Here is a 14,554-nt window from a genome sequence, read left to right on the forward strand (position 1 = left end):
GTAATGAAATATGTAAAATGCTAGTGTGGATATCAAAACAAATAAGAAATAAAGCAATTCTGCATCGAACTTGTGAATTGGTTACTCAAAGAAACCACCATCGCTATCATCTTCGTCCTCCGCGTTGGGCTGTTGCGATGCCTCGTGTTGCTTGGAGGCCTTCTCGTTGCGTGCAGTTTTCTCTTTCTTGCTGCTCTTCTTGTCATCTTTAGAAACATACTTGTCCTTCTGGGTAGCAGCCTTGGTCTCTTTCTTTTGCTCTTTCTTCTTGCTCTGCTCCTTCTGGGAGTTTGCAGCTGTAGTTGCGCCAGAAGACGAAGACTGGATCTTCTCTCCATTGGCGTTAATGTACAGTTTTCCTTCACGAAGAAGGTCCAGTGTCTTTTCCTCCATACACTTCTCAACGACAGACCACAACGGGGGTTTGGCATCATTGGATTTAGTCTCCTGCTTTTGCAATTCTGACTCTGGATCTGTTGTATCGTGTTTTCCATTGGGGTAGAGTGCAATGTATTTCTCGGTGAGAGGATAATAGATCGTGTAGTTGAGGTTCACACGGCAATTGTGGATCTTTGCCGCAAGACGAGCCTTTTGTTTCGAATCCAGATCTTCTTTCTCACGGCGAGTAAGTCGGTTGAGTTCCTTGGTGGCTGTTTTTCGGTCTGTTCAACGGAAACAAAGTACGTTAGCTAGAACCCAGGACCATTCAGACGTATCGGCCACATACCAAGGAATCGGACAAAGTGGTATTTCTTGATCAATGATGACCGTTCTCTGCGCGCAGTTTCATCTGCAAGATCTTGCTCATATCCAGCGAGAGCACGTTCCTGCAAGATGCGAGCATCGGCAGGCAAGTCCACTTTGTTGAGTAGGCGCTTCACATCGCGGATTCGCTTTTTGAGATCGTTGATCGACGGGTATTCCTTTTCGGGCTTGGGAGCGAATTTGTCCTTGAATTGCCGAGTTACTTTGGGCTTCGCTGCATCGCCTTTGCTGAAGTCCACGAATTGGGCTTGGTCATCTGCTTTGTTTGCCTTGCGGTGCACCTTCTTGCGGGCCGGGGGAACCTCCTCTGACCCATCCCGGGTCTTCCTCTTTGAGGGGGCCGACTGATCGATTTGGTTTCGCGTGTCTGTAGACATGTTTTTTGGTCTAACAGAAAGGAAAGGAAAAAAGAGGTCGAAGCTACAGCAGAAAACGATAAGAAAAAAAGATATCGGCGGATTTATCGGCCCGTCCCCAGATTGGCGCCAACCAATGAGCGTCTGCGTCGATCGCCATCACCGCTGCCCTCTCGCGTCGCATTGATTTGATTTACTTCAATTGTCCACTAATTTGTCTAACTAACAGTCTGAATTTACTCATGTCACTGATCCAATTATTGAACTGAGCTTAATAAAAGGGCCAGCATGGAGTCCGCCATTCGCTGGTCCCCGACCTCGTCGGCCACTGAACAACGCTTCCTGTCGGTCGACGTCACGGGAAAATCATTTCGTCTATGTAAAGTGACTGGTTTTGATGGTAACTATATACGCCACGAAGTGCTATCTACCCTTTCCAATGTGCCTGGTTTCCGCGCATTCGACTGGTCTACTTCAAATGAGAACTTGATCGCCGTGGGCCAGTCATCTGGGGAGGCCACTATCCTACGCCTTGATGGGGATGCCAAGGAGTCTCTTTCATTCCCAGTCCGCAACCAACGGTACTGCAATGCGGTTGCGTTTAGTACACACGGTCTTGTGGCATCGGGCCTCGATCGCGTTCGAAATGACTTTTGCTTGAACATCTGGGATGTCAACCAGCGACTCAGTCCTGCTGGTGGAAGTAGAGGATTTACCGAGCCCTTGCGAAAGCTGGCGAGCTCAGAGCCTATCACCAGTATCAAGTTCTTTCGAGACCAGCCTGATACCATCGTAACTGGCGTCAAAGGCCAGTTTGTTCGCATCTATGATTTAAGAGGTTTGTCTTTCCTAGCTTATATCCACAAAAGCGTGACTGATTTTGTAACAGAGGGACCTGGGAATCCATCATTGCAATTTCCCACTCGATGTGTCCATAATCTGGCTATTGATTGGCTTGATGAGAACTATATTGCATCTTGCATTCCATCAAATGAAAGCACCATCTGCGTGTGGGACCGGCGCGTTGGGTCTCGACTGACATCTCCATCAATGGGGTCTTCTGCCAGCGTTGCAGACTCAGGGCAAGCAACGCCCGCTTTGGAACTTAAAAATGTTTTCCATCCGAAGTCCTCCATCTGGAGCTTGCGCTTCTCAAGGACGAACCGAGGAAGCCTCGCTGCGCTCTCCAGCAACGGTCATTTCAAGAATTACGACATTGCTAAAGACTACTTGCCGGAGGAGTATCGCTCTTCGATAGACGAGACTCTTGGTCAGGGGTCTTCGAGAAATTACCCAGAATCGGTATACACCAAGCATGTGCGGGACGTATGCGTACCCTTTGATAATCCGACTCGCAGCTACAAAGAAAAAGACCGGGTTGTCTGTTTCGATTCCCTCAATCTTAGCTTGTCACCTCAACCAAGTGCGATCGCACTCGACGGCAATGGGCAGCCCCAGATCATCACCGCGCGACCGCCGTGCGCACCGGTTGATCTATCTTCACGGAGTGTATTAGCCTGCGGCATCTCATCGAGTGACTCAGACGTGCGATCGATTCACCCACTGTCTGAGCACATTTCGCCCATCTCAGACCTGATCGGGAACATCAGATCACGCGTCTGCTCGACTTCTCAAGAGCATGGGGCAAACTCAAATGGCCAACTTTTCGTGTCGAAGAACCTTGGTTTCGAGCCTGTCCCAAGTCATGAGAACCGGGAGCGTGTCATGGCTCTCGGGGTCATGGGTGTTCCGCTTACTGCGAAAGAAGCGCTCACTCTATGCACAATTAATCAGTCGAGGTGCAAAGAGGGTTATCTGTTCGATGAGGCTCGAAACCGAAAAGTGGCCTCTGATGATCAAGCTCTGCAAGATTTCTGGGGCTGGGTTGAACGTGAGTGTTTCACTTTTTATAGGGGCCGTAACCACATATCTAATACATTTCTAGGTGCTCGAGTTGGGTCTTCTGGGACATCAATGGTTGTCAATGGCTTGGACCTGAATTATCTAGGTGTGAACAGTGTCTGGAATAATGACCTAGGTTTGCTTGTTCACTCGGTTCTCAATCTTTCTCAAACTAACCAAGAACAGGCAAAGGTTTCGAGCAACGTTGTATCAGCGCTAAGAAAGATGATGCCAAAACAGTTGCGGATGCAGTGGCAACTTTGGCAACTCAGCTAAATCTCCCCGAGACAAAAGGTTGTGACACCGCTTACCCCGATCATCGCCGACTCTGCCTTCGTCTCTGTGGTGCGACGCAATCTTACCGTGAGCTGGAGGAATCAGTGAAGAATTTATCTAGCGAAGATCAGCATACTAAAGCTGCTGCATTGGCTGTCTTCCAGGATGAACCTAAGCTGGCTTATCTCGGACTTCGAAGCAACAACCCCACCCAAGCTCATAAATTACTGGCCATGGCGATTGCCGGTGCCTCCAAGGGGGACAACGGCACAGACTGGGAGGATACCTGTGCAGAAATCGCCAAGGAGCTCACCGATCCATACGCTCGAGCCATCCTAGCCCTTGTGAGCAAAGGCGACTGGAACGCAGTTATCAAGGAAACCACATTACCTCTGAAGTATCGTGTAGAGGTCGCGCTGCGCTGGCTTCCAGATGACGAACTAACTGAATATCTGAAGGATGCTACAAGCCAAGCAATTCGCCAGGGCGATATTGAAGGAGTTGTGCTCACGGGCTTGGGTCATCTGGCCATGGGTCTGTTCCAATCGTATATTGGGAAATTCAATGATGTCCAAACACCCGTGCTAGCAATGAGCCATACGGTGCCACGGTTCATTAGCAACGAAAAACACATTGTCCAGTTCGAAGCCTGGCGTGAGACCTACCGGCGACAAATGAACTCCTGGAAACTCCAACTCGAGCGAGCCCGATTCGACGTTGGCTCTCGTCGTTTCGCGGTGACTGCAGACGGTCGCAAACTCATGCCGCCACCGCCGCAGCAAGTTAGCCTCACCTGTAACTACTGCACGAGTCCGCTCACCCAGCACGACGCTTCTTCCCAGATCTCCCCGTCTACCAAGAGTGCGGAACATGTCCATCCCACCACGGGCAACCCGCTGGCACCCACCGTCATGTCTGGGACTGTGTGTCCGCGGTGTGGTCGACATATGCCGCGCTGCGGCGTGTGCACCTTGTGGCTCGGCTCACCAGACCCAATGTCACGCGCCAGTATTGCAGCCGATGCCGAGGCGGGTTCGCGCGAACCTACTGAGACTGAGGTGATGCGGCGGTTTGTGGTGTTTTGTATCCATTGCAACCATGGATTTCATGCGAATCATGCGAGCGACTGGTTTAAGCGGCATAAGATCTGTCCCGTGGCAGAGTGCAACTGCATCTGTGATCGGTGATGGGCTCGCTGATTTGCATTGCCCGTTTCTGAGCCATGGACTAGATCTTCGGGCTTGTCTTTCTGCGATATTTGGTGAAGCTACACTAGTAGGTTCAGAGAAGCAGAAGGGAGAGAGTTGTATTGGAGAAGGAGGAAGCGAGCTCCCACTACAACTATCTACATGCTACCAGAGGGTGAGGGCCTAGACCCACATGTGGGGTCTCACCACAACAATATTCTATACCCAATTCGATTTATATGAGAAGAATGATGAAAGAGTATGCGGTTCTCTTTTTCCCCTAAAATATGTAGATAGTAGCTGTGCGTCAAATCGACCTAAGGTCCGAACCCGTGGCTGACAAGTCTGTATAGTGAAAATATCTCTGGTGAAACATGGAAGAGATCTCGATATTAACAACGCCATCGGCAGTTTCTAGCGCTGTCACAGCCCTACCCAGTCCCAGTCTTTGACCGGGAAGATTTGGCTCCGTTCATCAAGTTCCTTCTGATTCAAGGGGCATAATTGATGACTTATTCCTTTCTGTTGGGCATCTGCTAAGACAAAGGCCCGAGTTACATACCGCGAAGCTAGTGATATCGTTTTGGAAATGGCGGCCACGGATGAACCGGACTGAATAGTGCCATATCATAACGATATACGCCATTGGGATCTGCTCCGGCGGCCAAGAGAAGACGGGCGTTGTGTGGCAGATATTATAGGGGTTGGTATGAAGGCACGGGAATGACTCCATTCGGCCCTAAGTATTTCTAGTTGAAGCCGTTCCTGCTTAGTTGCTTTTTTCTCTCTTTTCTTTTCTTTTCTTTTCTTTTGCTGCACTTAATGGGGCATGGCGAGCCAAAAAGGCATCCGGTACAGCGGAATCTGGGTTGGCTGCAGCGTGGATTATAGTCTCATGATCACGAGTATCATCGAGATCTTCCTTGATTCGTACTGACAGAAAGAGATTAGAAAAGAATGATCGAGTTCTTTGATCTTAGTTATGTTCACAGTAATCTTCAAGGATTTGACTGAAGGGAGCGAGGTCGGGAAAAGAAACAACCTTGGCAACGTGACTTGAATCCGAAGTGACTTAGAAAAGAGTGTTTTACATCGTCAAGGATAGAGGCCGCATAAGCCACAACGCCCGCATAGATCTATCAGCCTAGAGGATATGAATTGGAAGTAAGTGCCATAAAAGCAGCCGGAGAGGCGATATGAATTTCAAACCTGGAAAGGACTAGAGGGAGCAAAGAACTAGAAACGCCAATCATCTCGCCGCTAACACCTGTAGATACGTATGCTAGAGCTAACATCTCGATTTGGTAGAAGATGTGGACGTGTAAAAGCTCATAGAACAGCGCCGGAGCTAAACTGGGACAGCAGAGTACGGATAGATGTGACGGTAGGTGGTAAACAGATACGGAGAGAGATAGAGATAGAAATAGAAATAGAGAGTGGGGGAGTGGGACAGAGAGAGAAAGGGCCAGGAAAGACAGGTCAAACGCGAAGAAAGTGTGTATTGGGAATTGTTGTCCCAGAAAGGAGAAGTCATATCAAGCGTAATTCATAGCAAGTTGAGAATGACCATTAGATATGATCTTCAGTATCAAATGGACATCCATTTGAGACGCCAGCGATCCTGCGCCAGCAGAGTCGAGCAGCGTCCTGCGTCTTGCTCGAACATCAGGTGTTCCCAGAACACATTGGAAGAAAACAGCCGTACCGACAACTCAAGAGGCATGTACCTCACATGACAATACAGCTGCTACCGCTCTGGGCTCGCCTGCGTCTCCCGCCAAGGGCAGAGATAGAACCTACGCCATAACCATCGTTCTCGTCCTCGTCTTCATTGTAAAGTCGCTCCGCTTCACGGGCACGACGCCGGCGTCGACGCGCACCAGCACCAGCCGCACCAGCCTCCTCAGTGGCGATCATGTATTCGGCCCATTTCCGGTCCAGCCGGGATGCAGCGGTGAGATCGCCGCGCAGGACACGTTTTGTGTGTTCATCGACGGTCATCTGCCAGCCGTAGAAACACTTGAGCTGGATGACTTCGTTGGGATAGGTTGGTGCTGGGGATGGCGAAGGTGAGGAGGCTGGAGTGACGAACGTACTTGTCTCCGGGGAGGAGCCAGCGTCGGACGTTTGTGTCACCGTCACCACTGTTGAAACGGGTTTGCGAGACGCGCGCGGGATGTATGCGTTGCTGGAAAGGACTTCCCTGACCCCTGCCCAGGTGACGTTGGCGCAGTCGAATATCATAAGGCGTAGTCCGACTTTGGGGAGTTCGTCGCTGTACCCGCGGCGGCGGATGCGGAAGCTGGCTTCCATCAGGGTCAGATCTGATACTCTGGTGTTGTCCATTTCGACGGATCGGAGTTTCGGGCAGTTCTTCATTACTCGGAGCATTCCCGTGTCGCTGAGACTCTCGCAGTAGCTGATGTTCAGGTGTTCCAAGTTTTGGGCACATGGGGATTCAGCCAGCTGTACTAGGGTGATGTTTGTCAAGTTCTCTAAATCCTCCAGTTCCAAATGCGACAGCTTTGGCGTTGTGCTAATGACATTCATAACAGATTCATCGGTCAGATCGGAGCACTGAGAAATTTGTAGGCCCTCCAGATCTGGAACGTTATGGGCCAAGCTTTTCAATCCATCGTCGCTCACGTCAGGGCAATGGTGAAGGTCCAAATGACGGAATTTCCGAGGCGGGACAATGGGCCGATCGGTCAGAATGTCCATACTGGGGTTATCCCCATGCATCAGCATCTTCAGGCTGCTGTCAGTCAGGTCGGTACGACTCATGATCAAGCGATCCAAGGTATTGCGCTCGAACAAAGCTAAAGTGAATTTCTCATCCTCAAACCCACGGATTTCGCTGGCCCGAAGATCCTTCAATCGCTCACAAGACCGGACGATCCGGAGAAGACCGGTGGTATCAACATGATTACACCAAGAAACATTCAATGTCTCAAGCTGCGGACAAGACCGCGCAATGACCTTCATGGCTGAGTTGGTGACACTCGTCAGACCCGACAGATTGATGTATTCCAAACGGGAATTACGAAGGAGAAAAGAGTAGATGGATGCCTTGTCGATACGACACCCCTCGAGCGAGAATTTGACAACATTCCGGCACAGATCGGAGATGCGTTCTCCATCCGTGGACCATTTCTCGCGCATCTGAACGCAGCCTCTGAGATTGAGGTCTCGGACAAACGGACCACCAGAAGTGATAAGCTTGACCAACACATCGCTCGGGATCTTAGAGTAGTACTCGGTTGTATCAACCTTGGACCATAATTGTCCGTCGTAGCACATCTCATTCCACGTCTTGGACACAGAGGAGCAGCAGACAATTTCTTGCGGGGTGAGGTACTGGAAGATTTCTATTTTAAGCTCTTGTGGCATATCGCCCCAGAAATCAAGAGATCTGGCCGGCTGGGATTCTGGAGTGATGACCTCCTTCTCCACCTTCACTCCCACCGGTGTCGCAGTGCGCGGCGAACCACGCGATGCTGGCCTCACATCGAAGGGCAAAGGTACGGTGCGAGGGGTAGTGAAACCGGGGCCATCGGTGTCCATCAAACGGATGCGAGCGTTTGTGCCCTGGGGTTCGTAGGGAGAACTGGAACAACCGGGGGTCGCAGGTCGAGGATTGAGACCGCCATAGAGATGAGAGGAACTTCCATTGCCTAGACAGGGCGAGTAGGAAGTCGACGATAACGACACACAAGAGAGAGACGCCTTATTGTCCCGGCGGTAGCTAGTGGTTGATGAGGAACGTCCGCGTCTGGTCAGTGTCGGGCTGGAGGACATTCGCTGGAGACTCTGCAGTAACTTCTGACGGCCCTTGAGTTTCGGCGGTTGCTCCAGTGGGATCTGGCCTGCCGAATTGGTCGGACTGTTCGGAGAGATATTCCCCGGAGAGGGCAGGATGTCGTCGGATACCTGGGAGGCCATTTTTGCGACTTGATTCAGTTTGTAGCACCTATTCCCTGGCCCACTACTATCTTGTCACGTCTTCCGGGGGGGGGAGTCGGCACGGTACGGAGTATCACGCGATGGAGAATAACGAGGGAGGACAGTGGAAGCGGATATAGCGACGGGCGCAGTCACCGGAAGCTCTTAGATGAGCATAGTGCTAGAATTCAGTGATCACCGTCGTTTTTGGGTATTGATCAGCACTTTGAGGAAGAGAGGAACATAAGAGAGGAGCAGAGGGAGGGAAATGATCGAATGTGGGGAAAATCACGTTGACCGTTATTGTTCTACTCGGGGACCACAGTTGAAGAACCGTGGAACAGGTTTCGGCAAAGATGCCGTACAGAAAACCGAGAGAACCGAGAGAACCGAGAGAGCCGAGTAGCAGATACAGAGAGGATGGGGGAAGGTGAGAAAGGGAGAGAAAGATAAAGAGGAACAAGAAATGGCGGAATGCAGGAAGGGAGTGCGATACATCTACTAAACCTGGGGGTAGCCCAATCATCACATAGCAGACGTTGTACCACGCAAGTACTCCAGGGCTACGTTATCTGCTTATCGCTCCCCACCTAGTAGTACTAGGCACCGGTATATACATGCATGTACTAGTAAATGCCGTTCTCTTGGTATTTTCTCTCTGCTTCTTGGGTAACCTTGGAGTATATTGTACAATATACTCTGGTTTCCGTGTACGAGACGGTGTCCTAGCACAGACCGTCTGAGGTGAGACCACCTGGGCAAAGCCCTCGGCTGACGAAAACGAAGAAGAAACAACCCGTGGACGCCCCAGAACCCACTCAAGGCACCGATCCAGGGACATCCCCGAGGGCAAGTTCCTGAGAGGCAAGTCAGATTCATTTTCGCCTCTTTTGGACTGCCCAGGTGCCCAGGTGTTTTCGCTGGTGGGGGCATGTGCGGGGGGAAGACACTGAACTGTGTGGTACGGGGGCAAATAAACCATGGAATGGAACATGCCACATCCAACCATGGATGTCTTTTTATGGTTAATTTTTAATTTTATCTTTTTTTTTTGGTCTCTCTGGTGGGTTTCTGTGTGACAACAGAATCCCCAATTGCATTGAATTGGAGAGGTCTGGAGAGGCCCAACTTCTTAACTTGGCATATAAAGTGGAGCTTGGCCCCATAGTGATGCAGACTAAGCCACACTAGACTGGGTTTTGCCAAGGACTACACCACTGGAACGTACGCTAAATGTTCCCCCGCAATCCAATCAAGGCCGTACTCCGTTGTATGTAAGTCTGACCCTCTTGGGTCTCTAGGTCACATAAAGATATGCAAAGGTATCGCAGTCAAATGCCATGAAAAGGGGGTGAAGAAAAGGGCAAAAAAAAGCTTAATAAACCCCAGATAAAAAAATATACGAATCATGCGTTGATGTTCATCATCACCCATCAACGAGAAGAATACATGTAGACACTCGCTCCACACCCGAAATGATACCCAGTTGCCCGAAAATTTTTGCATCCATCATCAAAACGTAATCAACTTTGTGGGGTATCGCGTTATTTTTGTTATTTTCTTTTTGTTAATATGTTTCAGTAGGTAAAAGGGGAGGAAGAAGAAGGAAGAGTTGTACGAGAAAGGTTTCAAGCCCCCACCATCCAAGGGTGTTCAAGCACTTCAGTAATGGTGAGACGGTTGTCAACGTCGCGATCGAGCATTGTGCGGATGAGGTCAATGCAATCTTCCGAGAAAGGAAGGAAGGGGATTCGAAGGGGGTGGTCTAGGATCTCATCGACGTTGTAGAAGGGGTTCTCTTTGTAGACAATTGTGTAAAGGAGGATTCCCAGGGCCCAGATGTCCTGTTCCTTGCCTCGATACGACCTGCCCTGTAAAACTTCGGGCGCGGCATAGTCTTAACACATCTAATCAGCATCTTAAACCCCCATCGGTCAAAGAGAGAAAGGAAACTTACCAATAGTTCCCACAAAGACATCAAACGGCCCGTTTTTGATGTAGGCTGCACTCCCAAAGTCGATCAGCTTGATCCGTCCCTCTCCATCAAGAACCACATTCTCATCCTTGATGTCACGATGTACCACCAGTGCTTTGGTGTGTAAATGATTAACGGCGCTCGCAACCTGTTTGAAGATGTTTTGACACTCCGACTCGTCCATGTTGGCCTTGAGCTCAATATAATCGAACAGGTCCATTCCCGGAAGCCCATGGGGAGTCATTTCGATGTAATAGTTGATATCATCTTCGAAGAAGCCTTCCATCTCCACAATGTTAGGGTGCTTGAGCCCATCCCGCCGGAGGAAGTCTAGAACATGGATCTCCAGTGGCACAGTACCGAGTCGCCGATCACGAGTCCACGTATCCACCAGGATCCGCTTCTTGGTGACGAACTTCAATACCATCTTCTTGTTGGGCTGCTTCTTTAAACGTGCCAACTTGACTTGGCCGTAGGCTCCCTGTCCCATCTCCTCGAGAATCACGTAGTCATTGATCGTTCGTTTGGCCGGAGGGTCATTTTTCGCATTGGCAGCCGACACCGGAGGAACGGGCTGCGCAGGACGGGCGGCAAGAGGCTCAGAGGCAGCCTCACTGAGTTGCTGACTGAGTGTTGATGTCGGGGTCTGGATCTCCACATAAGCCTTGCTATTATCTGCAGTCTGGGTAGCAGCGCTGGCATCTGAAGGGCGAACGGAATCCGGATCGTGCGTGGGCGAGGTCGGCTTAGAACTTGGTACAGATGATGGCGAGAGACCAGCAGCGGGCCCAGCAGCGTGGAGCTGCCTTGAGTACGTTATCCATAAAGCATAGACCAGTTCGGTGACTGCAATGGTGTCATCACTGTCATCAGAGTCGCTGCTGCGATCGCTGCTTTTCTCTGCCTTATCCTTTGAGAACAAAGTGCCGCTCTTAACCACGCGCAGTTGGATGTCCACGACAATGGTCGAGCCGTCCCGATGTTTCGCAAGCAAGCCACTTGGCTCAGTAAACACGGACGCGGCATTTGCCTTTCCATCCCGGAGAATGGAAAGTGTCCGAGCCCGTCGGAAGCTGTGTTCGGGTATGACAATACCATCAACCAGTGGCACATTGTCCTCCTCGGTTAGAACATCTAGAATCTCATCGAAATCAGGTACAAGTTGGGTGATGTGGAGTCCCTCCGGTCTTTGTTGACCGAATAGGACCGAGGAGAACACAGAGTTGGAGCTGATCACGTTCAATGATGAGGACGAGAGCACCATCATGCCTGCGACATGAGGAAAGCTGGAGACCTGCAGAGTGCGATCCCCTTCTCCTTTGCCGACAGCAACAGGAATACAGACACCCGCCGCGGTGCGGGCGGCAAAGTGCTTCAGCTCCACGATTTTAGCCAGTCCCTTCTCGAGGGAAGTCTCAAGAGAATCCGATGGCAAACAGGGTAAAAGGTCGGTGATCGACTGGCCTTTTTGGACGACAGATGGGCCCCATATCTTTTCGACTGCACCTTTGGCACTCACGACGTTCCATGAATCGTCGCACTGAATGGAGGCAACGTTCTCTGTGATCTCTTCCAGGACCCAGATCAGGCCACCACGCTTTTCCATAACCCAGACGCTAGCGGATCCTCGTGACCCGTTGCGCTTCTGAATTGGGACCACATCACCGCACAGCAAGACTCCGCGTGACTTATTGGCCGGGTGGTTGTTGTTTCGGGTGTTTCTCGTGCTGGAGCCATATCCATCATCAGTCTGCGCTCTCCGAGACTTTTCTCGTGACGATGGTTTGCTGAGAAGCTGTGCTGTAACTCCATTGCCAAGACCTCGGAACTTGGGGTTGACGGCGGAGATGTTAGCTCTTTCAGGCTGAAGTGGCATGCGGGCAGCGGCATCAGTGCTGGGATCTCGAAGTTTAGCCTTGAGCCATTCCCGGTGTTCCTTCTGTACAACCTCCAGGATGCTGAGACGGCGAACTTCGGATTGAAGAACCCCGAAGATGAGGCATGATAGATCATTGGCGGCCAGAATGGTCCATGGTTCCTTGGCTTCGGTCCTGAACACGGCCTGGGAAGCCGGGGTCCATTTGTTGCTATGGGCGTGAGGGGCGGGGATCTGGAATCCCAATCCAGCGGTTGAGGAGTTAAGTGAGGCGAAAGGATCCGCCGAAGAGGTGTAAGGTTGTGCTAGAGTTTCCATCAGCTTGCTCCTGACAGAGACAGAGCATAGGTCCGTGTATGTACGTTTTAAGCTTACGCGCCTGGACGTGGGTGCAGAGACCAGGTCCCGCCTTTGGTTGGAAATACTATCGCTGGGCACCGGGCTCAACAATTGGGAGCCGTCAGAGGGATGTGACCCCGAGGGAATGGAATCCTGGACGCCACCTCGGGTGCTGACCGGAGAGGAATCGGCATCCGAGAAGGCCTTCTCAAAGATATTGTCGCCATTAATCTCGGCGGGTCCTGTAATGGGTCCCCGGCCTTGGATTTGGTTTTCCTGGGTTTCAAGCATGTTTGCTCGGGCCAAAAGCTCCATCATACCTTGCATCTCCGTGTCCCCACTGGCGTTTGCTTGTGCATTGGCGATCGCGGCATTGCTTGCGGCCCATCCCATTCGGTCGCGCATGAAATCAATAGACCTCTTGAGGATGTTTTGGCGGCTGTGGAGAAATTCCTCGGACTGTTGGGCGAAGGAAAAGGAATGTAGCGATTCCAGGGGAAACCGGTGCAAGTCTTCTAGATCGGTGAAACTTCGGTTCGACAAGTGACCGGTGTGCGCTCGAGATGATGAGCGAGAGCGGGGAGAGGGAACAGGACGCTGGCTAGGTATGGGACCTAGCGATAGCGAAGAGGTAGACATGTTTGGAAGGGTCAGTACTCGTGAAGGTTGGTTGTGGCGTATACGATCCAGCCCAGATGGACCGATTCCATGATCATTCTCGAATAACGGAGATCTGTTGAGAGACAGAGAGCGTCAACGTTGCGTTAAGAAGTTGAAAGGATGCCGTTGCTGACCTGGAAAGAGGGTCATATCCCGAAGAAACACTGCCCGCGGAGCTCCTGAGGCGGTCTGTCTGTAAAGAAAGGTGGTGCAGTCCGGACTCGGATTCGGGCGACTCAGAGAGGGGTCCTAACGGCGACGAAAGAGGACTCGGCTCGCCTAAGTTTTGATCAGCGAGATTCACCTAGCTTATTATCAACCCAATCGGTGCGTCTCGATCGGTGCGTCTCGAGGTTTCCATTTCACAGGCCTTCCGAGGAAATGTGACGCTTCCAAATGATCAAGCAGTTGATCTCTGCGGTCAGATGCATATCCGGGCATGTGCTGGCGGGTGGCTGTGATCGCCTGGGAGAAAATTGATTCGCGCCCTGGTTGCTCCCCGAGCCCTTCTTTCCGGAGTGCTCGATGAGTCGTAAGCTCAATCCGAGTGAGATGATGACCTGGTTCTTTACTTCTCACCTCCACTAGTTCCCCAAGGCCCATGAAATGTGAAACAAAGACTTAAATGATCAACATAAAAAAAAGCATGTGCGCATGACTGACCATCATGGTTGTAAGCCGACCCCATCCCCGAGGTCTCTGTTCTCTCTTTTTTCTCTCTTTTGTTCTTTGGTTTTTTGGTTGTTATCCTCGGGTTCGAATTCAGATGATCAGATGGGAAACAAAGAAAAGTACGAGGCTCAATCGAAGCGAGCACTCGTGAATGTTTGGAGGGTACGCGACATGTATGGGGCCGGTCATTCGCAACTGTAACGGGGGTTGGGCGGGCAGCTGCCTCGTAGGGTCTCAGGCGGCATATGTGGCGTCGCGGCTGGGCAAGGAGTGAAGGACAAGATGAAAGCAAAAGGCTTTCAAGGGGGAAAAAAAAGAAAAAGAACAGCGGGGAAGAGAGAGAGTGGGGAGAGGAAAATGTCAAATGCGAGAAAAAGGGAACTGGGTCTCCCTCTGATGTAATAGCTCAGCTGTGCCCGTATTTTAGATGGTTTGGATATTCCAATTTTCTATATTGTATATCTAACAGCCATGTCTCCTTCAATAACAAAAAAAGAACGAGTACTAAAAATAAAATAGAATAAACATTTTCCCTTGAACAGATGATTTGCCTTGGTTAGATCGGCTGATCGACATGTTTCTATCCCATGTGGCGGAGAATTTT

General features: G+C 50.8%; 4 protein-coding genes across 4 annotated transcripts; 1 reads left to right on the plus strand and 3 right to left on the minus strand.

Moving 5' to 3' along the window:
* Positions 1-81: 81 nt before the first annotated feature.
* On the minus strand, positions 82-1,142 carry N7525_000359 (Efg1 domain-containing protein; the record flags this gene model as incomplete). Its single annotated transcript, XM_002558546.1, has 2 exons — positions 82-662; positions 728-1,142. 2 exons carry the CDS (start codon positions 1,140-1,142, stop codon positions 82-84), a joined length of 996 nt encoding a protein of 331 aa, XP_002558592.1.
* Positions 1,143-1,409: 267 nt separating this feature from the next.
* N7525_000360 (uncharacterized protein) lies at positions 1,410-4,486 on the plus strand (the record flags this gene model as incomplete). The annotated part of the gene is made up of 4 exons (XM_002558545.1): positions 1,410-1,959; positions 2,011-3,012; positions 3,067-3,159; positions 3,210-4,486. 4 exons carry the CDS (start codon positions 1,410-1,412, stop codon positions 4,484-4,486), a joined length of 2,922 nt encoding a protein of 973 aa, XP_002558591.1.
* Positions 4,487-6,214: 1,728 nt separating this feature from the next.
* N7525_000361 (F-box domain protein) lies at positions 6,215-8,428 on the minus strand (the record flags this gene model as incomplete). Its single annotated transcript, XM_002558544.1, has 1 exon — positions 6,215-8,428. One exon carries the CDS (start codon positions 8,426-8,428, stop codon positions 6,215-6,217), a length of 2,214 nt encoding a protein of 737 aa, XP_002558590.1.
* Positions 8,429-10,056: 1,628 nt separating this feature from the next.
* On the minus strand, positions 10,057-13,966 carry N7525_000362 (serine/threonine-protein kinase; the record flags this gene model as incomplete). The annotated part of the gene is made up of 4 exons (XM_061211542.1): positions 10,057-10,325; positions 10,386-13,351; positions 13,413-13,557; positions 13,942-13,966. 4 exons carry the CDS (start codon positions 13,964-13,966, stop codon positions 10,057-10,059), a joined length of 3,405 nt encoding a protein of 1,134 aa, XP_061070768.1.
* Positions 13,967-14,554: the final 588 nt, after the last annotated feature.

The sequence above is a fragment of the Penicillium rubens genome, assembly GCF_028828025.1.
Source record: "Penicillium rubens strain IBT 27055 chromosome Unknown utg000001l_segment0_segment0, whole genome shotgun sequence".
Taxonomy (NCBI): Eukaryota; Fungi; Ascomycota; class Eurotiomycetes; order Eurotiales; family Aspergillaceae; genus Penicillium; species Penicillium rubens.